This window comes from Anopheles maculipalpis, chromosome 2RL (assembly GCF_943734695.1).
Source record: "Anopheles maculipalpis chromosome 2RL, idAnoMacuDA_375_x, whole genome shotgun sequence".
Lineage (NCBI taxonomy): Eukaryota > Metazoa > Arthropoda > Insecta > Diptera > Culicidae > Anopheles > Anopheles maculipalpis.
Window position 1 is genome coordinate 55,973,629 of NC_064871.1, and position 23,668 is coordinate 55,997,296.

General features: G+C 42.7%; 4 protein-coding genes across 5 annotated transcripts in view; all 4 read left to right on the top strand.

The window, feature by feature from the left end:
- LOC126559341 (calmodulin) overlaps positions 1-23,668 on the top strand; it is a 279,933-nt gene that overhangs the window by 171,352 nt on the left and 84,913 nt on the right. The gene's annotated exons all lie outside the window — the stretch shown is intronic.
- The window catches only part of LOC126559276 (zinc finger protein 593 homolog), a 338,322-nt gene that overhangs the window by 166,051 nt on the left and 148,603 nt on the right, over positions 1-23,668 (top strand). The window lies entirely within an intron of this gene.
- Positions 1-23,668, top strand: part of LOC126558182 (hydroxylysine kinase) — a 172,340-nt gene that overhangs the window by 129,407 nt on the left and 19,265 nt on the right. The window lies entirely within an intron of this gene.
- LOC126557047 (ETS-like protein pointed) overlaps positions 1-23,668 on the top strand; it is a 176,419-nt gene that overhangs the window by 96,514 nt on the left and 56,237 nt on the right. The window contains exons 3-4 of the mRNA XM_050212688.1: positions 4,285-4,792; positions 8,414-8,534. Coding sequence (XP_050068645.1) covers positions 4,289-4,792; positions 8,414-8,534 — 625 coding nt within the window. The 5' untranslated portion in view covers positions 4,285-4,288. The remainder of the gene's footprint in view (positions 1-4,284; positions 4,793-8,413; positions 8,535-23,668) is intronic.

Genomic DNA, 23,668 nt, shown 5'->3' on the forward strand with positions numbered 1-23,668 from the left:
CCGCTTCCAATCGACGAGGCATACTTTCAACAAGATTCCTTAGTTATTCCGGATCAATTTTCTCCCACGCTGTATTTAAAAAAACATCAAAATAGTCTTCTTTGTTGGAGATCGATGTTGTGTCCACTCTATCTATCGGATTCAAGTTGGGAGATTGGGGTGGCCATTCGAGCACCTTAATTCAGTTAGATTTGAAGAACGGAGTTGTTTTTTTGGCCGTATGTTTGGGGTCGTTGTGTTGTTGAAGTATGTAATTTGTTTCTAGGCCAGTTTTCAATAGCGAAACCTCCAAATTTTCATTCAACAAGTCAATATATACATCTGCGATCATAATCTCCTTGATATTCACCAAACTTCCGACTCCAGACCACGCAAACGATCCCCAAACCATAGTTTGCGCCATACCCTGGATCCACGTTTTTGTCCAAACAGCTCATACTTGCTGTCATCGCTCCGCAAAACGATTTTCCAAAAGTCTATGGACATCCCGGCGTACTTTTTGGAAAATTCCAATCTCTTCCGTTAGTTTTGCATGCTTATGAAAGGGCGCTTCGATGACAAACAACTTTACAAACCACTCTCGTTGAGGCGCCGGCGTATGGTACGGCGATCGACATCCAGTTTCATCGTTTCCTTAATTTCCCTGGAATACAACTTAGCGTTTTGCTTCGCCACACGAATTATTGGCGCGAATAAACGCGATGTCGTCCTTGTCCAGATAATTTGTGCACAATTCCAAAGGTTTCGTGTTTTTTTCCAGATATGCTGCACAGCTCCAATAGAAATCGAATAATTTTCAGCAATTTTCCGGAAAGCAATTCCTTTTTTGCGATCGCTTATAACCAGATTTCTCACATAAATTTTCCTTACATTTTACACTTTTCATATGAAGCAATATTTTGATCCACTCGCTTTCCTGTAAAAGAATTGTCAAAGAAGCCACAGGGGGCTGCTAGTTTTACAGTGCTGCAAGAACGTTAGTTAATTATCACGGCAAGAAAAAATGTTTTTTTAAGTGTATGATTTATTTTGTCCATTCCTAAAAACCAACTGTTGGCTATAACAAATTCTTGTAAGCATATAAAGCTATTTTTAATATTTTTCTCTGCAATGCTTAAAACTTTAGTGAAAACACTGTTATTCTTCCAAATAAATCATATTTTTTATCTGATAATTTTTTTTATTTTGCGCGTATGATTTATTTTGTGCAGTACTGTAGTTGGTCAGTGAGTTCTCACTACGGGGGGACGACGATCCAGATGGGATTTGAACCCGCGTCCTGCCGTATGAAGACCGGCGCCGCTGTCCCTTACACCGCCGGGCCGCTTCGTCAATTGCAAGTATTGTAGCTCAATTAGAATCGCAATTAGATGCAAAACAACGAAAACAGCGCAACACACTCGATCTCAAACTGCGTGTGCTGTTGAATGGGTACAAAACGATGCGGTTGACATGCCGTCTTGTAAAATGAAGATTTATTTCTGGAACAGTGTTTCATTTTATGTACATGCATAAACTGATCGATTAAAGGTACGTACTACCTTTGCCGATGTCAGTCACTTAAAGATTCATCGAGGATGTAACCACTAGACAAGCGAGATGCTGTTAAAGAGAGAATAGACGTAAAATAGCAAATCTGCTTTGGTAGCCGATTTTGAACGTTGTAAACGAGTAGGATCGTTTGGGTTAATCTTCAGTGATTTTATTTTTTTTTGTTCAATAGGAACGGCTTGGGAGCATTGCTTAAAGAAAAAAGTATGTGGTTATCACTTGTAAGGTGTCTTTCCTGTACATTGAGTTCGAATCTAGGGCCCCCACATATCCATGGGAAAATAGCAATTCTGTAATCTCTGGTGTTCGTTATGCGTGCTTTATCGATTGAGGTATCCTTTCGTCATGGAATGAAGAGAAAGGAAAATAAAGTTTTATACATTTCATGAAATATGAAACTACCGGATTTTAAGGGATAAGAAGAACAACAGAAACAAGTCTAGATCGATCGATGATTCGGCTGGTGGTTATGAGTTTCACTGCATGATTGTAAGGATATAGTGATTGAAAGATCCTGCAGCATACAACTTCAACCCGTATAACTACAGCACTTAAGATCGCGCTGGTTCCAATGTGAATATTACGTTCGGTCCTGGCCTCGCTTTTTTTTGGAGCGGTTCCTTCAACGTTCCCAGACAGGTTGTTCGATCGAAACAAAAAAGGATTGAGTTACAGTTTTGGCAAGGATGCAGCATCGCATTCCACCTTACCAGACAGCTGATATCTTGTTACCATTTATCTTTGAGCGTGGAAGTTGATCGCGCTTCGGACGTTGAACTGCAAAATTATATATCAAAAGCCGATCAGTTAAATTAGTTAGCTCAATATAGTGACGATGGACAGAGGAGAAGGAGTTAGAAACGAAACGGGTTAATTATTTGTAGGTGGATTAGCTCCATATATGGGCAATCCCAACGCCGACATCGTACGTGTAAAGGATGCACAGTTGAACTGTTCGGACGTGATCGCTTGGTGCATTCGGGTAATGCTTGAACCAATTTTGGGATGCTTGTCTTTCGCTCTACATCGAGCACGTGAAGGCGCTGAGAACATTTAAGGCCCTCTGGTTGAAAACAGTCACGGCACTTGGTGCGAAAGGTGCGCGCTAGTCCTTCATTTCTCGGGATCTTCCTTAGCTCCTTGGGTAGAATGCCATATGGTTGATTTCTCGCTTTCTTAGCTACAATTCTATCTTTCCGCTTTATTTCTTAGAAGATTCGGTGATCGCAAGCGTGATTTTGTTGTTGTATTCGTGTGTTTTGTATATGTTAGTTAATTTAGTTTATTCGTTGGAGGTAGAAACTAAATAAGCAACACTTGGTCGCATCGAGCCCATCAAAAGCCGTTGGTGCTTGTGCCAACAAAACTGCTCGCCGGCCATTTATAGAGTTTTTGTGTATGAGAAACTTGTAACAGAAATTGCTATTTTACAAACATCACCGCTAATATAAGCTTAACTTAGTAACTCCTCAATCCTAGGATGAGGTTGTCTATTAGAAGTTAACGTTGTAATGAGAACACTTCAACACGCTTTTCTTTCGCTAGACCTTTGTGCCATTCTACAAAATTCTTGTTTTGAACAAATATGGCAGCTACCCAAAACGGATAACGGTGGGAAACGAATGGCGATGGAATGGAAAAGTGTCGAATAGCGTCCCAAATCCCAGAACTGATTTTGGTTTGGGCTACCTGCTTTCGTCCGAAAGTCGAACCACACATGCTTGTAACTCTTGAAGAGTCGGGATCTCGACATAACACCACATATTTAAACACTCGACACAAACGTGTTGCCCTGGATCGTCAGGATGAGGAATGGTTTGTTTCGGAGGTTAATGGTGTTTGGTCGATTTCTTTTCATTTAGAGCAGTAAAAGAACAGATGGGAAATTACGAACACGTTTGAAAAGATTGTTGAGAAAATATATAATTTATGCATAACATAAAGTGAAGGCCCGGTGGTGTATGCGACAACGGCGCCAGTCTCCAAACGGCAGGACCGGAGTTCAAATCCCATCCAGACCGTCCCTCCGTAGTGAGGACTTGACTATCCAACTACGTGGCAGCGGCAGTATAGTAGCCATTTCGATGGCCTGCGTGACCTCAGAAGTCAAGCTCGTTAAGCCAAGAAGAAGAAGAAAGTGAAAACATGCTAACTTGTACTTGAATATTACTCTCTAGGTTGACTCTATATAGCCATGTTTCAGAGCTTATAATCAAAAATTAAGCACAACTACCAACATATTTGATTATTTTACAACATCACAACCATCTCCAACCATCTACAAATGTCAACTTCGTGTACAATTCTTGTTTTGTGTTTGTATTGCTTTCGGAAGCATGAACGCATTAGCCGAGTCCCAAGTCTATTTATCTAATGATGGCGCCAGGCACGCGGAAGTATCGTGAAAATATCATGTTGGGTCGACTGGTAGACGATGACGGTATAATGGTGGCGACATCATTATTGACTTCTGTACATTTGCGAAAGAAGTGTACATAGATAATAGCAAACATAATCTTCCTTGCTTATGAGTGACAATATTCACTGCTGGAGCAACAATTATTTGATTAAAACATTATTCAGATTTCAACTAAAAGTTCAGTTCACACTGAAAGCAATGTACAAACTTTTTTAAAGTTTTCTTCTTGAGTGCAAGTTTACTTAAACAAATTCGTTTCGATCAGAGAAAAATGTTCATTAACTTGTTCTTTTCTATCCTTACAATCTTTACAGGCAGATGCAAGAAATGGAAACGGACTTGGCGTATGAGGTATTGGCGGACTATTCGCTGCAAGAGACCCCTTTCTACGAGGCCCCGACACCGTCAGGAAGTGTCAACCTGTATCCTCCGCCTAACGAGACACAGTCACAATCTACCGTGCTGCAGTCCCGCAATATCGGCAATATTGGCCGTCGCTACGATTCGGCGTATGATCTTTCGCTGACTACCTCTATGCTGAGCGGCAAAATGCAACTTATGAATACCAGTAGTTCCACCGGATCGGGAACAAACGTTGGTGCCACAGCGCTTCATGGTGGAATGCATCACACGGCGGGTAGTCATCAAACAATTCAACAGAATCAACATCAGGCCGGTATAGCACTGGTTCCGATCGGTGTGTCTAACCTCAGCTCAGGATCGTCGCTCACGTCGTCCATCAGCAGTGGAAACAGTGGTGGAACCATGATCCGACCGAAGAAAATGAAGAAATCCGTCAGTTTCCTACCGACTTTCGTGCAGGTAAGTAACCGGAACACGTATGTAGGAGTGAAAGAGAGCCAATACTCTGTAGTGCTAGAATATATTTATAATATGCTGTTTGAATATTCTTGAACGCACAAACAATTCAATGATGGAACGTGCAGCGAATAGGAAATTGGAAAATAACCCTACGCGTTGGGCAGGAATAAATCTATCGCATCGATTCAAATCGCAGAAAAGCATTTTAGCTTAGCGTCGCTTTCGGATGAATGCAACAATCCACAACGGAAACAAAACGCATTGGCTTTCGATGGACACTTTATGAAATATTCATCATCCTTGGGGTAACTTCTTGAATCGAAATTGTAATGGAGCCGTTAAAAACCAGTGTTTTGGGGGTTTGGTTTACCATAAATGTATTGTGTGTTTTTGGGTACTACGCCGATCGCCTGTATCTTGTTATCGGTACAAAAATCTTCTCATCAGCGGAGATAGCAAAGAAGCTTCGTAGACGAGCGAGCGATATTTACGCTAGATAGCGGGCCACGGTATGGACCATTCGTCGAGCGGGTTGTAAACACATACATTCTGCTTGCCTAACAATGCACTACTTACACCAATCATATGCGATTGATTCATGCCGATTGCCAACACCTTTCGAGTGGCAGAGATACAACGATGACCAAATGGAACGAAATAAATGCTTTACGAACGATGATGTGGCGGTTGATGATGATGATGATGATGTCAACGGTTTCGCTTCTTGTCGCCCGATCGTTACGATCGTTGCTTATAAAGCGAAGATTCAAATATCCATGCTTGGTGTTTACGCAAGCTGTCAGAATTTGGAGTGGCTTCGGCAAAACGAACGGACTGTATATTTGGAATTATAATCGCATATTTAAAATTTCGTTTTGACATGTACCATCATATTTTTACGCTGAGAAGTTCTGTGCGGCGGGCAGAGATGCGAATTTCGCTGTCTATCGTCAGCTTGTAACGGTGACTTCCAGCAAGGCTTGCGATGCACGGTGCAAGAAAGAGTTAATCTGTTGTGCTATTTGGAGCTAATTATTCACAACAGACCGTGAACAGCTTCAGCGTGTCATCGGTTTCGTTTTGCCATTTTGCCTTGATCAATGGTTGTGTCGGCAGTGTTTGTAAGTTTGGGTGAACCCGCCCTGCCATAGCACGTTGCGCTGGCTGCATGTTACGGGTAACCAGGTGCCCCAAGAACGGCGACGTTCTCGAAGCAAGATGTGGGAACGATACGCACGAATCTGGAAACAAATGAGGTGCCACGATTAAGCACCCGCCAGGTTTGTCTTTATCTAGCCGAACGATGTCAAAATAATGCAGCTAATTTATGGCCGGGACCGAAACGGCCGGATGTAACTCTTTCGCGGCAATTTCTTTCGCTGCAGCAAACTGTTTTGTTTTGTTTTTGTTGCTAACGGTTGGTTAATCCCCATTTTCTGGTCGCAACTGTTTTGGATTGGAAAAAGATCGAATCGTGTCTTCGCAAAGAATGTAATAAATAGAAAGGTTTGCCAGCTGCTTACTCTTTGGTGTGCTGCTGGTTAATTGCAAACAGCAATCTCCGACACGATCGGGATGCACCATTTCCTTCAGTAATCTAGCTGATCGCAAAGTGTCCGGGAGCAGTTCACTGTTAACGCGAACCTGCCTGCCCAAGTGTTCGATGCATTTTATGTGCATTAAGAAATAGTCTTTTTGAACAAGGTCGCAGCCACTGAACATTATCATTTGCGGGAAGGTATTCAAGGGGTTCAAAAACTATGTTGGATCGGCTAAGGAACAACTGCACGTTGGCAATCGGTGCCGATATAAAGCAGAGGTGTTTGCTCCACACAAAGGTGCTGGTGGTGGTGGTGGGTGCTGTTTGGTATTATCCAGCTGTCGATTGTACCGATGCTTTCGATCAATTCGTGGAGGCGAACGGCTTTGCGAGTATCGTGTGTGGGATGCTTGCTTGTCGATCGGCTTGGCGCGTGTGTGTTTACATATTTTGTTTATGGTTTGTCAGACCAGACTCACGATGCGAAGGGCTGTGACTGGGGTGTTAGTAGTGAATGAGCGGATATCTAAACGTGACTCGAACTGCTTAGTCGACTACGGCTGTACCCTTCCTCCATTTTACGTTAGCTGAGTGTTAGTTTTATGAATGAAATCGGCTGTTAGTTCTTCTCAGTTCTGAGTATTCTGAGACCCTACATCTTGTGGGTGTGTGTGTGTGTTGTGGTTTGGAGTAAATTGTACGAAGGCGCGTGTGCGTTGGGGACGTTGGAAACTGTTGAAAGAGTAGCAAGTGCCATGAAATGGTAGTGTTAAAATCACAAGAGGTTTCAGTTAGCTATGTTTTTTGAATTGTTTTGATCCGTTCGTGGAACTAAGTGGAGGAAAGATCTTCGATCCTCGATACGTTGGCGCATGTAAATTACCAATTGAATGAACTTTTGACCGACTTATCCAGTTACAAGTATAATCAAGCCAAGGAAGCCAGAAATGGCAGGTCTCTCGAGAATGTACTCCCTATGAAGAAATATAATGCAGATGTTTATTAAAGCGAATTTGATCGACCATCAACCATGAAAGATCATCTTTCTCCCTAACATTTAAACACTCTGCAAGAATCTTTCGTCACTACTTGCTTTGAATTTCCTGTATGAAAACGCGAGACATGACTAATTGAATGCATACGATCCCGTTGACAACTTAATTCTGTTGACCCATCGCTTGACGGAACGTTTTCCTGCCAGCTGTAAATCCCCCTCAAAAGTTTGATGTGTGGCAAGCTTGAAGTTTACCAGCATTTTCATATAATCTCGCTTACAGCATAAAAATGACAGTCATAAAGATAATACTTCCATCCCCCCCCCCACTGTCTCGTTAGCTGACCGACCGACTCTATCTATCGTTTTCAGACTGCACCCAATATTTCGATTTGCTTCCACTTCCAGGGAGATGAAAATAAGCGCCTTAGAACATGGGGCCTTTCAATCATTATCGTGTTAACATATTTATGGTGGCTCGTATCACAATGTGCCCTCTCCCTTTCTACAGTGCAGCGTAGTTTTACGGCAACCCGATTAGATGCACACACTCCCTTGCGAGTGATCGTTTCCGGTCGCTTGAGTGTAGATTGCGGGTGGTATGGCACGAAGTCAACGATGCTTGGAAGAGAAATTATATGTCCCTATTTAGTGGCTCATAACAAGTGTGAAAAACGAATGATCGCTAAGCTCGTCCCAAAGCGTTCTTATTAAGCCGTGAACATAATTAATGATGGATGTAGTGTGTGCGCCTCGAGTAAGATTTATAGGTTAAGTGGGATAGATAGAAGTTTAGATGAATAAGTTTTCGTCCAAAAGTGTTTCGGATCGCCAGAAAATACAAATCTTTGATTCTTCGAGGGAAAATACTGATGATCGGAAGTGTTCGAAGTAAAGGTAATTTAAGCTTGCGGTTTATACGGCACCACCGGAAGCTGACGATGTCAGAGAATTGGTTACCGAAAATATTATGCCCAAACGAATGGAAAACACCAGTAAAATCAAAACCCGCAACCGCAACCCAGTGCTGCAATGAAGATCGATCGAACAAGGGGTATAACCAGCTTTTGAACACTTTCTTTCGCAGGGCTACGATGGAGACTCGGGTCCAATACAACTCAAACAGGAGCCGTTGGATGATGGACCTATACGAAACATACAGAAGGTGCCGAGCCTGTCCGATCTGTCCGACCCCGAAGCATCACTTGGTAAGTGCACATGCCGAATGTCGAATGCCATTTCTGTCTATCCTGTCCCCTTGCTACTGTTATAAAGCAAATTATTAACTTCAATTGAGTAGATGTGTGTGTGTGTGTGAAGGTATGCAAACGATGTTACATATTGTTTTTGCTTATGCTATGGGTGTTGCAGGGATCTCTTGCTAAACATAGTGGCCAATTGAGCTTAAATTGTGGGTAATTTTCGAATCCACTGAATGCACTTGAGCGATGATGAATACAAAACGCGTGTGTGTCAAATCGAGCGGACGATGGATTTCGACCGAAAAACGATGGTGGGTTTTTTATTATTCACAGTTGTTTTCCAAGTAGCTTAGAATGTACTCCTGGTCGGCTTGCTGGAGATCCAGTGCCGTTTCACTACACTCAACGAGGTCGAGATACACACGATCAGCCACGTCGGCATGGGCCAGAATCTCATCGAACAGGAAGTCTCCAAAAGACACAGCTAGCGTCTGGTAGTACTCCCATTCACCATCCAACTCACTCACCAGCGCATCCAAACCCGAGACGGCGTTGTTGCGCGAAAAGGACTCAACCACCTGCGTAATGGAGCGAGTGTTTTCCGACAGGAACGTGATGGCGTATGGCAGGAAACGGTTGACGCTGTCTTGAGCCAGTTCTCGATACGCGTAGTACGCACAATCCTGAATGTCCCAGTTCTGGAAAATCAGGAACAGCTCGCGCAGATCCTCCACGTACTCACGGCACTCATCGTCTATACCGTCGGCGGCCGCAATCTCCTGCTGGAAGGACGCATCCGCCTCTCGCATCGACGGTACCATGTGGGCAAGCTCTAACAGCAGTTCCCGGTTGAACTCGCGCACAATCTCCCCGTTGAATTGGTACAGTTCGGAAATTTCATTCTGCGTTTCGATGGCAAGCGTGCTAAAGTTAGTTCCGAACTCCACCAGCACATCAAACGATTGCTGGGCACAGGCAGCCTGCACCAGTGCTATCACTAGTAAAAACTTGGCAAACATTTTCACTTCAGCTTTCAACTTGAAACTGACTCCACGTATTGGCCGAACGTAGGCTTGTAAACTTTTGGCAGGCCGATGTTAAGAATGGTTCCCCGTTTGTAGAAATGGGTTGATTAGATTGGTACGATATCCTCAATGTCACAGAGCAACGGTTACGGATAGGCCAATCCATTGAACCTTAACACAAGGTATCATAAAGCAGTAAAACGTGTGCCCTTTACGCGCCACGATAACCCACATCCCGTGTACAGCAGCTTAATACGGTTAGGTAAAAAGGATTAACTAGCGGAAACCATTATTCTTGAGCAGCTACCTTGTAGATATCGCAGGTAGTGAGATACGGAATCACACGATTAGAGATTGGGAAGTATATGGCTGTTTTACGGGTTGGAATTAGGAAGACAAATTTGATTGAGCTGCTATAAAGATTCCGTTTACGCAGGCAATGACTTGGTAAGAATGGTTTTTACCGGGGCTATCTAGCAGCATGGCCCTTGAAGATTGATTTAAACTGATGACGAAACTTTATGCTTATGGTTACACGAACAGCTGTGTGTTTGAATGATGATGTTTGAATGAATTTGCGTCACAAATGTTGTTTTCCGTAAGAGGTGATTTATAAAATATGTTCATCATTTTCTCGCCTGATTAGCTTGACTTGAAAAATTCATCAAACATGCCCCAAAAACGAGCAACGTAGCAAATTGAATTCGTATTTTTGTAGACTGTTCCTTCGGTGGTATGCTAACTTGCACTCAAGCTTCGATACAAGTAGTTCGCTACGAGCGCCATCTGGTAGATTGTATCAAATGCTATGCTTGTACATTTGCACGGTGGGAGTGCATCGAACAGAAATATTTGTTAAAAAATTTAAAAAAATCTATTCAATCGAGAAATATCTAAATTTGGATAAATGTTTTATATTCTGTATAATCTTTAATCTAAAATCTACAAATGTTTGTCCATACACACGTATACACGAGCCATTCCGTTGTTTTTTTTTTTTATTATCTGAAGAACGGCCAGGCCGTATAACTAACACATTCCATTTGTCAAATACACTTCTTGTGAAGTACACTAAATTTTTTTTATTTTGTTCTGAAAGACTGGCATCGCATCCACTAAACCAACAGCTAATCTGACAAGCATTTAAGAATGCTTTTGATAATTTTTAAGATTTTATGGCTTGTGGCATCGTGTGGGTCAAAGAAACAAAGTATTGTTATGTGATTATGAATCGTGTAAAGTGAATACATTTCTGGTTGAACATATCGATACATGACGTCATAATGTTCCTGCATATTAATAGAAGTCCTGCGTGTGAAATACCACCCGTTGAACCAATGATAGTTTTTATAGTTTTGAAAGAAACTTTTCAATTTTTGTAATTGGATTAGTTTGATAGGAAACTATTGAGCATTGTATCGTTACAGCAGGCTTCGTTACAGAACGATAGGTAATAATAATTATTTACACAATTAATTTCTAATTAGCGACTAATCTCAACTCACGGATTGAAACGAGTATAGTCCCATGTGGCTACATAATCAAACCACAAACAGTTTCCAGATATAAACGCATAAACCATCATTAGCTTTTATTTAACAATTAGACGAGTGCATGTAGCATTGCACTTGCTCTAGATTAACATAAGAAAACTCGAGGGACGTCACGTTGAAACGTCATTTCCTCTCCACGCTTAATCCAATCCTGATTCGTTATCTCCACCGTCAACCGTCCGTCCCGCTGTTCTTCTTATCGCCTAAGCACCATGCCATTACTAGCGTATCCTCCAAATGACTGTTCCCCAAGCAAGCAAACAAGCAAGCCAGTAGCAGCCACGGTTGATTGATGTTTATGAATGGAAACATCAGCCACAGCATCAACGCCGCTGCAACGATGCACACAACCGCAGTACGAGCTTCATTCATTGATGCGTTTCTATTCTGCGCTCCGGTCCAAGTGTTTGGTACTCGGGCGGCTAAGTGAGTTGAAAAGCTTCACACCGATGCAAAGGGAAACATCGCTAGATCCATCAGCATCTTCTACATCTTACTGTCAGTGCGAGATAACTTACTCGAGGTTTATTATCGTTGGCCTCCACGAGCCGGTCATTCAGTTTCTTCCCTTACCCAATGGGCCTTAACCTTCGTTGAATCATTTCAGACCGCGATTCGCTATCGTATCTGATGATGCCGTGTGTGTCTTGCGTATTTTTTGTTGCCCCTTTTTCGGTTTCATTTTACTTTTTATCTTGCGCTATCGCCAGTCGCTTCCTTCCCATCGGCTTTTCCGATGTTTCAGACGGACTGGCTGGTTCATTCAAGCTTAGTTGTCGTGTACTGTAAGCCAGGTGGAGGTCTGGCACTTGCAACGCTACCGAACAAGTATGACGTGATCAATGCTTTGTGACGTTGTGTAGTTGAATGGTGTGTAATGGTTCTATTCTATCGGTGCCTTGCGAATGTTTTTTTTTCATTTATAGCATTTTAAATTGGTGTTTTTTTGTGTTGCGGATTGTTTTTCTTTAAACATCAATTTCACGTTTTCCTTCGTTTAATCTTATTGAACGTTCCATCAAGTGCGTAATTTGACTTCAACATCTAATTACTTCTTTAATGCAGGTAGAATTTTCAAAGCCTATAAATCGAATAGCATGGTTTGCAAAAATAGAAGCTATTTATTAATTTCAATAAACATTTTAATAATTCAGAACACTCAACAGGTATAACATGGGTACATAGAGTATAGACAACATAATTAAAATATTTAATTTCTCTACTTTCGATAGCTGATGTTGGGTTTCGATATGAAGCTGTCAACAGCCACAATCATTAGAGACCATCAAAATGATTTGGAGCTCAGAAGTTATCGTAAATACAGCATGTTTGCCATCTGCCATAGGATAAAGTTTTAAGATTGGCGTCGTCGGTTCTCATGAGCCAAAGGAAATATCAATTAGAGTTTGGATTCGCATCGCTGCTAGCACATGAGTATTCGTGGACAGCTCGATGAACGATCGACATCATTTATGCTATCTAACAAGCTTGATCTTGACTTCTCTGGTAGGATGGCAGTACGATCCATGATCACCGCTAATTGTTCATTCGCTTCATTTCACTATTCACGAAGCGGTTTGACTTCTGTATGTACTTTGGGATGTACAGTTCTTGCACATTGCTTTGAATATTTCTATAAGTGTCACGCGCCTGTACCTTAACACGAACACAATTCTATTGGAATCAATCAATTTTCACCGTGACGATTGTTTTGTAGCACAATCCGATTTGCGTATTTAGCGATGATGAACAAAGTCTTGTCGTGTTTGTGCCAGATACTGTAAAAGTGCCCATTGTCGGGTGGTCTAACGAAGGCCAATCTCCGTGGTCGAGCTGTCGATCGCTCGCTATATCCCGCCGCTTTGTACGGCTGTATCGATCCTGCAACACGTGAAAAAGCTAGGCCTGTGGCGCCGGCAAGCCTGGTGGCCTTTCGTAGTTGTAGCTAATTAGCTCGGAACGAACAGATTTGAAATCGGACGTCTTGGGTCCGATCTCGGGGAATCTTATCGCAAACGAACGTAGATGCTAATGAGCTGGCGTCCATAGCGAGTGACTAATATTCGGTAGTTCGCATCATAATGGGTGGTTTTAGTTTGTCAAGCAGTTCTCGTTTCACTGAATGTCGAATGTCGCCGATCGAATTCCAAAAGAAACTGATCAATTTCGCATTTGCGTTGGGTAAATACATACAAAATTTAAGCGTAAGTGATCATTCTGATCAACATCCAAAACAAATATTCGACATTGTCTTTACCTAATGATAGCTGTAGCTAATCTAAGGTGAGTTAAAGTATGTCAGTGAAAATCAGTCAGTAAAGTATGTATGTGAAATTAAAATTCCCCAAAGGCTGTCTGACTTCAAGCTCAAATGTTTGATGAGAACTTGTTGCCACTTAGCTTATGTAAACGAAGTGGCATAGGAGTAGGTACAACTGGTACAATAAAAAAAATGTATCTTCTGTAAAAAAAAGTGGATATGGTGTCTGGGAACTGGGAAGAAGGAACTGATGTAGTCTCCCTTTCACTGGTTCAATGATGAATAAAATGTTTCCAATTTAAGGTCATCCTCATTCTCTTCAATGGTATTACGCCTTTATAAGTCAGTCAGTGCGCGGCCCGGTGGTGTAGGCGACAACGGCACCGGTCTTAAAACGGCAGGATCGGGGTTCAAATCCCCTCCAGACCGTTCCTCCTTAGTGAGGATTTGACTTTCCAACTACGTGGCATCGGCAAGTTAAGTAAGCCATTTTCGATGGCCGGCATAACCTTAGAGGTCGTTAAGCCAAGAAGTAGAAGAAAAAGAAGTCAGTCATTGGTTGGGATGTAGCTGGTCTGATAGCGATACTCACTCATGCGTCAAAAATACGTGATCGTATGTCATAACCCGCAACAAGAAAATACATCGATCACAAATCTTCTGTCAAATAATCCAAAGTGATCTAATTTGATGATTCGTCTTTTAAGTATACTCGATGTCAAATATGTTTCATGTGATTTTTGGCTTAGAAATGTTTCACATGTTTGTTTTGAAACTGTCGTAACTGTCAGTATTTTATCGTATTTTGAAAAATTTTCAGTTCAAAATTAGACCTCTGATATCTCATACAAATCAAAGTACAACAAAGTATTCTTCATTACCAGCAAAACATACTTGCAAACGAAGAGTTTGTCAAACAAGGAAATACCGTACCGGACATGTTACCGATGTAATTGTTATGCTCAGCACAGTACATTCGAAACATTGACGGATTATGTCCGGCACCTTTTGGCGGAGTGGATTTTACGGGTGTGTCCCACCTTTACGACCCTTCGGCGACTGCTAACACTGAATTATTTACGCACTTTCATCTTTTTCCGGAAGCGAGGAGACGATCGCTAATGATTTTGCTTTTGTTTCATGAGAAAAGAACAAAGAGGATCCGATTTGCACGTGTCGTAAGGTGCACAGTAGGCAATAAAAGTTGTTTTGTAATGAACAACTGCACGTCAGAACGTCGCGACATCTTTTTTTTATAATGTAGTAAAACTGGCGTCTACGAAAGACACACGTGCTTAATGTTAACAAAATTCACGTGGTATTCGATCACATCGTCAAAGTAGCGGTTGAAGGAATGATGAAAGATTTCGTCTTAATTCCACGTTCGATCTTTCGTTTCAATACGATTGTAGGGCAATTTCTTTCTAGCTATTCATACATCCAATAGAATTTGTGGATTTTCGAAGCACGAGGAACGATATTAAATATTCATGATGTCTTCTGAACGGGCTCTCAATTAGATTTTCCATCTTTTCCCCTCGCTTGCCCCACCGTGACTGAACATAGCTTTCTTCAATATGCTAATTTAATATTTCAGAAAATGAACGTAAAAACTACACATTAATTGGATTCAGACCGGTTATTCGATGGACGAAGGGATCTGGGAATTAAGTTTGCGTAATCAGCAGTAAACTTTGTATACCAAATCTATAAAATTTTACATCGAAACTGTGTATCAATACGGTTCCTGCGATATATTGTTGTGCCGATCGTCGCATTTTAACCCTTTTTTTTCTCGCCATAACGAAAATCGTGCCAGACCTTGGGGAGATTTTATCTGCTTTTCAATATCAATCAAATATTTCCATTTCATTTGTGCTATTTTAGATAAAATAAAATAAAAATTTTTGCCTTGAAAGCAGTACGTTTTCTGATATGTATAAATGGCACTAATTTCAGTAGAAGAATCAAGAGCGGAAACTCTTACATCTCTTCAGCTAAACTGTTCAGCTAGTTGTGTTAGGCGAAGCATAGAGGTGGTGAGAAAACGAATGAATGAATGAGTGTTAGCGTATGAATGAATGGAGCTTGCTTTTTTTTCTCTTCAATGAGCCACCTTTACGCCAAATGTGCTTTTAGCTCCACACCTTGTAGTCCCCTCCGCTCCGGTGTTCGATGTAGGCTTTAGCAGCTTTATGGTCACATACGTCGATACAGGCGATCGCACTAAACGTATGCATGGAGCTTTCATGCCGTTTTGTAGTGTTGGCTGCTGTTTTAGCTACCGAACGAAAGCTAGCATCCAGCACAGTGGTTTCCCTCGGCCGGGTTGTACCGGGTAACCCAGAATGATACGTTTCTGGAGACTGGACTGGATGGCAGACAGCGCGAGGGGTGTTGTCGTCCGGTCGTAAACCCTTCACAAACCGTAGGACCCATAGGACCAATACAACTTGGCGGCCGTCAGTGTGGCGATGGTCGGAAGAGATATGTAAATAGAGTCACAAAATTTATGATACATCTTCCAGCTTTTTCCCTTTCTCTTCTCTTCTTCATGATTTCATTCATATTACCATATCATGTTTGTTCGTGCCAGCCGAGCTGAGCCTATTACATTTGTATTAGTTGAGTGAACAGCTCAAATACGGCAAAAACCTTCAGATGAATTAACGATCACTTGATAGAAATTGGCAGTAAATTGTAAATCTAACATCACAGCATTTGTTAAAAGTTTCGACTGCCAATGTCGAGAACAAATTTTTGAAAAACAACAATTTAAAGCTTACGTGAATGTATGTAAAACACGTACCAGAGCTACCAGCTCATGGGTGGATTGTAGTATGCGCTGTTGGTATTGGTTTTCATGAGTGAAGTGAATTTTTAATCACTTGCATCTTTTATTCCTTCGTTGTCCCAGCTCTTTTCATAGACTATAATAGTTTCACCCATAAGTGTTTCCATTCCCCCCCCCCTCCCCCCCCCCCGCCTCTCGCGGAACACATTCATCTCCTCAATTTACTTTCGTTGTTTCAACCCGGTCCGGTCTACCATTGATTAGAATAAATTATAAGCTTATTATTGGCTCGACGTACAACCCCTTTACAAGAGCCATCATGAATGAAGGGTGGCTTTAGCCCATGTTGCATATACGTCTTGTTTACCCGCAATCCAGTTATTCAATCGTCGAGTCGAGGAGCAATTCCGCCATTCTCCTATAGCCTCCAACTTCCCACAGCAGCGGTTCGACTTTATGAATGAAATCTTACAATACGTAACGAAGAGAAAGAGTTGAACCGTTTTCGATCTATCGAAGTCTTTTGGAGAGCCACAATATTTGGGCCCCTTTTCGGTGGCGTCACCACCTGTGGCGAAAACCTGTCGTTTCAGTTTAAATAGTTCATTTGTGAAGATCTCCCGGTCGGTTGGGAACCGTTTTTTTTTTAGTTAACGTCAGGGCTTCGTGAAAGTCAAGAATAGGACCGTAAAGCACGCTACGTATATAACGAAAAAAAAAAGCGCCATGTTGAGATCGTGAGGAAGCAACCTGCAGGGAGGTAACCTTCAATATTAGCATAAAATTTAATGAGTCGCTGGCCGTGTTTTCGTGGTAGTTGGGTTCTTCGATTCCGCTTTTCTTCCTTTGTCTGCCTTGATTGCAGTGTAAGTTGACAGCGGAGCTTTGATTACGGATTGAAAGTAGAGGAAAGAGGAAGGCTCATGGCACGAAACGTAAGGCATGGCAGCCAGCGCCCAGTGAAGGAAAGACGCGTTTTGCGTTCTTCAAAAACCTTCAATCGATCCTTACTATTCGCACCAATCGACGAGAAACGCGATCGTCGTGAAAGGAGGCAAGCGATCGACTCGATGTATCAGGTTCAAAACAGGTTAGCTCGGGCAGGGGGTTCCTCCCTTGGTGTGGCGTTGTTATTCTTTACCCAAGGCTCCACACGCACGATCTTAACTCTGGATCGTTGGCAGATCTTTTAATGAATGGGCCCGTTGAAGACTTTATCTTCATTAGAGGGGTTGGGTTATAAGGAAGAAATTTGTTTGTATCGGCCAAAATCATCCAAAATGAAAAAAAAAAACCTTCAACAGACGAAAGAGGCAATGGGGACGCGTGTCGCGATGTGCAGAAAGTCAATAAACTTTCTGCACCACCGGTATCCTATTTATTTTGCGAAGTGATAGTATTCGACTAAAACGCAACTTGAATTGAACGAATAACTCAAGCAAAGTTAAGTCATAATTTTACATTTATTATTTCCCTACTAATAACACAATGTGAAAGGAGACTTTGTAGTTTTATACTGTTCACTGAATGTCCACGGATATTCCAAAGAAAACTCGCTCTTTCTACTGTTCAACATTGTGATAAGAAACTCACGAACGATACACATTGCACGATCGGAAAGATCAAGCAGTCGGGATCGGAAAGGAGAGAAACCAGTTTCTGGTTTATCATTTTGCTCTGGGACCTGCCACTCGTTCTCGATAGTACTACGTGCTAGCCATCCGAGGACATTATCATACGTCCAGCTGGGTCTTGCACCCAGGTTCGCTTAAGGGTCGATGCTCGATATAAATCAAGCAAACCGGTGGAGGACTCCGGACGGAATAGATGAATCACCTTGACCATCAATCAGTCCGACATGTTGGTTAGTGCACGAATGTATCGCGGGTCAGATTCACACCTTTCAATCATGGTAAGAAATGCGTGTCACGAGAAGAGATGCCATGACAGGTGACCAGGAGAGTTTGCCATGATGACAACGCACCCGACTACTAACGATTCTAGCATGAAGTTCTGGATCTTAGCAGCAACATTAATGCTCGCTCGTTGTCGCCAGGTTTTTCGACTGAATGCCTGGAGAATTGTTACTTCCACTATTGGTACCGGTGAGCAGTCACTCATTCGAATGCGTTCAATGAGAAGCCACGGTAAAGTTTTGTTGATTTTTAAATCACGGACAAGACGAAAGCAAGGGCAAAGGAAGCAGATTGTGACGAGATTTACGATGCCTTGAAGATGGCAATAAATTTTAAAATTTTAGATAACATTCGTCGTCGTGCCTGGTGGTGGACGTTTTGGTGTTGTAATTTATGACTTTCGTCCAGCCAGTGCTACGAATTGGAAGAAATCCGTCGAGCACGCATCTCGCGAGACGGAAGGAGCAGTGACATGGGTCCGCGAGCGAACCATCCTCGCGGGTAAGGGTGGCTCATTTGCAAACGATGATTGCTCAGCATAACTAATCCGATTAGTCCAGGAAGTAGCATCGAGGCAGAAAAGTAGTCTGTGTGAACTGCTCTTGAATGACTAGACCAGCCGAGTGGCAATCGACCGAACCGTAGGGAACAGAAGGGAATGAAGGAAAGATCGATACCAACCTGTCTTCGATTGCTAAACCGGTTTCAACTTAAGCTCCAGCGAATGTTGTTCTCCTGCTTTTGCATTTGAATTTCGCCATATTCTCATCCCGCTCGTGTTTATCCTGTTGAATTCACCTACCTTCATGCAATTACTGGATGTTGCTGTTAGCCATCGGAAGTCTATCTTTCTTTCTTCGGCGATGGAACAGGATGCGTATGCTGAGGCTGGCCCCTCGTTGCCGATCGATGATAAATGGTACGGTTGGAAAACAAAAACTCAAAAAAAAAAAATACAGAAAAGACCAGAGGTCTACATCGAGTAGCTCTACTCTATCGTTAACTGGACAAACTGGATCTCTACAGTGAAAAAAAGGCACCATATAGAAGCAAAGATCGTGCATCCAAGGCGCACAGCCCGAGCCACGCGACTGTTTTCTCATGCTGATAAAAATAAAACGAAAAAAGTCAAGCTCCAGCATATGGGCATAATCGCCGTGCAGCATGCAAACGGCCGGACATCAGGTGTGCAGGAGCAAGCTTATCCAACACACAGATACAGATACGTATACCCCAGGTAGGGTGTGCGTTTGTCGTTTTATTTCTTGCTGCTGTTGATGTTTTCTGCTCAGGACGGGCAGCACGCCAGTGCGTACGCCTCGCATGTAACTTGATCAACCGTGAGACAGATCACCGCAGAAACGGTTTAGTTTAAAATAATAAAACAAGTCTGAGAAGCCACGAGCACAGGAGGAGAGGCAACGTCGTTTTAACGTTGATTCCAGAACAAGTGCAACGCATCGCAGAAAGGGACGTGGAGCATCGCAGAGGCTGCATGGTTACACTTGCACTTACTCTTACGTGCAAGATCCCGGTGCGTTCTTGCCCGCTTGCATGGAACTCGATCGCTTGAACGTTCGCGTGGCTCCTCATCCGGTGTATGCAGCGTGCCGGGGCAGTGGCAGCAAAGCCAGAAGCGACAAAGAAACATCGTCAGCCTTGCGGTCCTTTTGCTGTCCGACACCATCCATGCTTGCTTGATTGCAATGGCCCTAGGGAAGGTGGAGTTCATATTCCGGTTGGTGCTTAATTTATTGTTATTGTTATGACTTTTACTTCCATCGCTGACCGGGCGGCCAGTGGCTTGCATTTACATTTACGATGGGAATTTATTTCGTTCTTTTCGCTTCTTTCTCTTACTTTGGAGTGGATAATCCTTCGAAGGATGCAGCGATTTTCAGCGACCACTAAGCGTGTAAAGCAATGAGGCCGTTTTCATGAATGAATAGAGAAACAAAGCATGCGAAGAATAAAAGGCAGTCGAGAACAGTCCAAATGTACTGAGCGCGATACATTGTCTTACTGCCGAAGATCTTATACATTGAAGAATAGCGTTTTTTTATAGAAGGGCTGGGTTGGCTCAAGGCACAGCAATCCGTTAAAGGTACACATATTCTGATAGTAGATGATGATATCAAGCAGAGGAAATTCTATTTTTAATCAACTTGTCTACCATTTGTCAGAAAACCTTTTCTAGTTCTGGAGTAGCCGACTCTTGTATTTGTTCTATATGCAGTTTAAAGGACATAATGCAAATGTAAAACCTTGAAATATTTTCTCTGAACTGGGGTCAACAACATCCAGATGAATTTTAGGACATTTTGTCGCTTTCAATATTATTAGCTCTTCTTAAAGTTTTAATATAGTTTAAAATGTTTTTTTTTGCAATTTATTTCTAGTAGGACGGCTCTTTGCCGTATGGTCAGTTTAAAATGCGCCAAGCCGCAATGCCTAATTAACAGATAAAATTCAAATAGTCATTCTGGGAGGATATGTCTTCCAAATTTTCCCCAATGTAGAACATAACGATTGTATCGTTATGTTTCAAAATGTATTTAAATTTGAAGATTAATTAAATGATGAGCATCTCGCTTGTACTATGAAAAGCTAAAACCTTTCCAACTGGATGCTTGCATTGTTTACCGCCACACGCAGGCTCATGCATGCGGCACACTTATGCGCGTACTCTGTGGCTTCTGCTTACACATCGGAGGACGGTTTTTAGGTGATGATTTTCGGACCCCAACGATCGGTGTCATATTCCGACTTGCTGTGAAGAAACGTCCGTTACTACGTGCCTACGTGGCATTGCACGGAGACACATAATCATGGGTGGCACAAGTGTCCGAGTGTCTGTAGCATTGTGCGATTGGGGATGCGTTTGCGGTGGTGTGGTGCGGTGCTGTAGTTGCGATATGCGGCGAAGCACACATCCGGCCATTTGAAATTTTCAACGCCACCAAACGGCCCGGGTCTCGCTCGGCTATTTCATGTATACACAATTTGTCATGCAAAACGAAATGAAACTGTAGAATTGGCTTGAGTCATGCAGCCACCCTAAGCCATATCTAAGCATCAGGCTTTTTGCGTGGTTCTTTTCGATCTACCACCATCAAACAGTGTTAATAGTTTTCTCCGATTTATAGATTTTTCTGAATCTTTTTAAAGTGTCTTTCCTTGAGGTACCTTTTGCGACACAATCTGATGCTTCATCAACTCAAGCGTTGGATGCCTTTTAGTGGCATCGATAGTCCTTGCTGAATTTATGAAAAACGCTCCGAGCGGTACAAGAGCGATTACAACATCAAAGAAAAAGATTTTCACTGGAGTTTTGTTGCTATCTTTCTTGAAGAATACCTTCCCCTGCCCTAGTAAACGGTCATGAGATACGTGTGCGGTTTGGAAGAGAATTGTAATGAGCCAACCAATTAAATATTGACATTCTACTCTTCGGTGGTTTGTGTCACTGTGCGACGGTTGTCGTAATTTTCGCTTGGGATGGATTCCCTGGTCTCCCATTCCGTACCATGGCTTCGTGATGCTGAAACCGACATTACGATGGTGTCGATTGAGATACGGTCGCAAATCTTTTAATTACACTTGCCCCGCAGCAATCGTAATTCAATTTTGAATTTTATTATTTTCCTCAACTTGACAGCTTTAGCGCCATCACGAACGCTGATGGCACGATGAAACTAACCGTACCTCAATATGTACCGAGCGTATTTTCTTTCTATATTTTGTGGTATTTTGTGGTCTTCTTCTTCGCTTTGGGTTCCATGTGAATCTGGTAAATATTTTTTTTTTTGTAGAAGTTAATTTGAATTGAATCATTTTTCATTTGGTAGCTTATTGTGTGGAAAAGGTTGAAATACCCGATTGAAAAAGGTGGTAAAAGTCAACGATGCGAACCTGTACAAACAAATTTTCGAACGCAGTCCTTTTGTCGTTTAATTATGCGGAAGGTTTGGTAATGTTAATTGAATTTGCATCACTAACCAAGAACACGCACTGGTTACACAAAATAGCCACGTGTTTCACGTGTAGCTAAACAATGACCGGTCTATTCTCCAATATGAGATGTAATTAAATTTGGTGCACCCATCCCGAAATACGGGAGAGATGCTGGCAGGAAAGAAAAAATTTGCTCCACGTTTGACCAAAGGACATTGGTGCGATGCAGTCACGTTTGGCATATTGATGGTGTCCATGTTTGATCGAGTCTAAGTCATGGGATGCTGCAAAATGTAGGGATCGGGAATCTAGCATCACTCACTGCTGTACTGCTGTGGTCTAGTTGTTGTCATTCTTTTTTCCCGTGCACCTTTTAGTGTTGCCTTCACCTAACTTAATTAGCGATCGCCTGATGGCCGGCACTAATTAGTTTAAATAGATACTCAAATGCGCCTGCACCAGGGAACGGCAGAAGTGTAGAGATTTTTTCTCCTTTGCAAACGGCCACACTTGAATGCTGCTGATGCTGCTGCTGCGGTACGTTCCGAAGCCTCTTTGCCAGTTAAAACTCAATTAATTATCAATATTGTTTTCTTTCTATCACTTTCATCACCGGTTGGGCTGGTTGGTAGGTGGTTCAGCAATAGTACCCGACGTTCCGAGGCACAGCCGGTCATTCGCTGTTCTGCATCTTTGATGCAACGCTCTCAAATGCACGAGAAAAGCAGATAGAACATAACTGGTACGCTTCCCGTCATGTGAGATGACGACAATGTGAGGCTATGCAGCAACAAATGCACTTGCAGACAGCTAGCCGCCGCACCGCCGCGTCTCTTCTGGTAAATGGCCGGAAGAAGCCCAGCGGTGGCAGTAACACCAGAAGATAGATGGCGCTACCGTTGGCACCCGCACACGGTTGGGTTTAACCGTGCCTGGTCTGGCACGCTCCTGTTGCTTCTGTCGATATTTTGACAGTTGTGATTGTTTACGAACCAACCAACCAGCCAACCGGGCCACAGGACCATCATCCTACGATATGGGCCTAACACGGAATGCCATGCACACCGGATGAGTGCATTATTGGTGGGTCTGAGAAGCATTTGAACCGCCGTTGCAGCAAACCCAGCGTACAACAACTCATGCAGGCAATCGGTTTAAATAATGCACTTGTTTGAAATAAAACATTGGCGCCTGGTCCCACAGTGTAAAGGGAACCCCACCTGGTTAACTGGCTGGTTGTGGCCACGGGTTGTCATATCTCACACGTTTCCCCGCTTTCCGTGCGTGCTTCCTGCCCATTGCTCGGGGCACCTTGACCGTATCCCCCGAACCGTAGCGCTACACCGCTACCCACGAGCGCAGGGTGTGATAAAATAATTAATGTTTTATTTGATTTTCGAGCACTGATTTGTTTGTTTTGAAGTTTCAGCTCCCTTCCCCTACTATTTTCTGGTCGAACGAGACAGAGGGTTATTTCTCGCTCACCCGTTTCGAGTCCAAACCAGGAAAACCAGGAACGCTCTCTGCACGATTCGATGCACCCCGCGTGGCAACGATAGGGCATCGCACGTGTCTTGTGCGTTGAAGTCGACGTTTTTGGGGAAAAAAAACATTTCCATGCAGAGTAGTGCTGGAAAT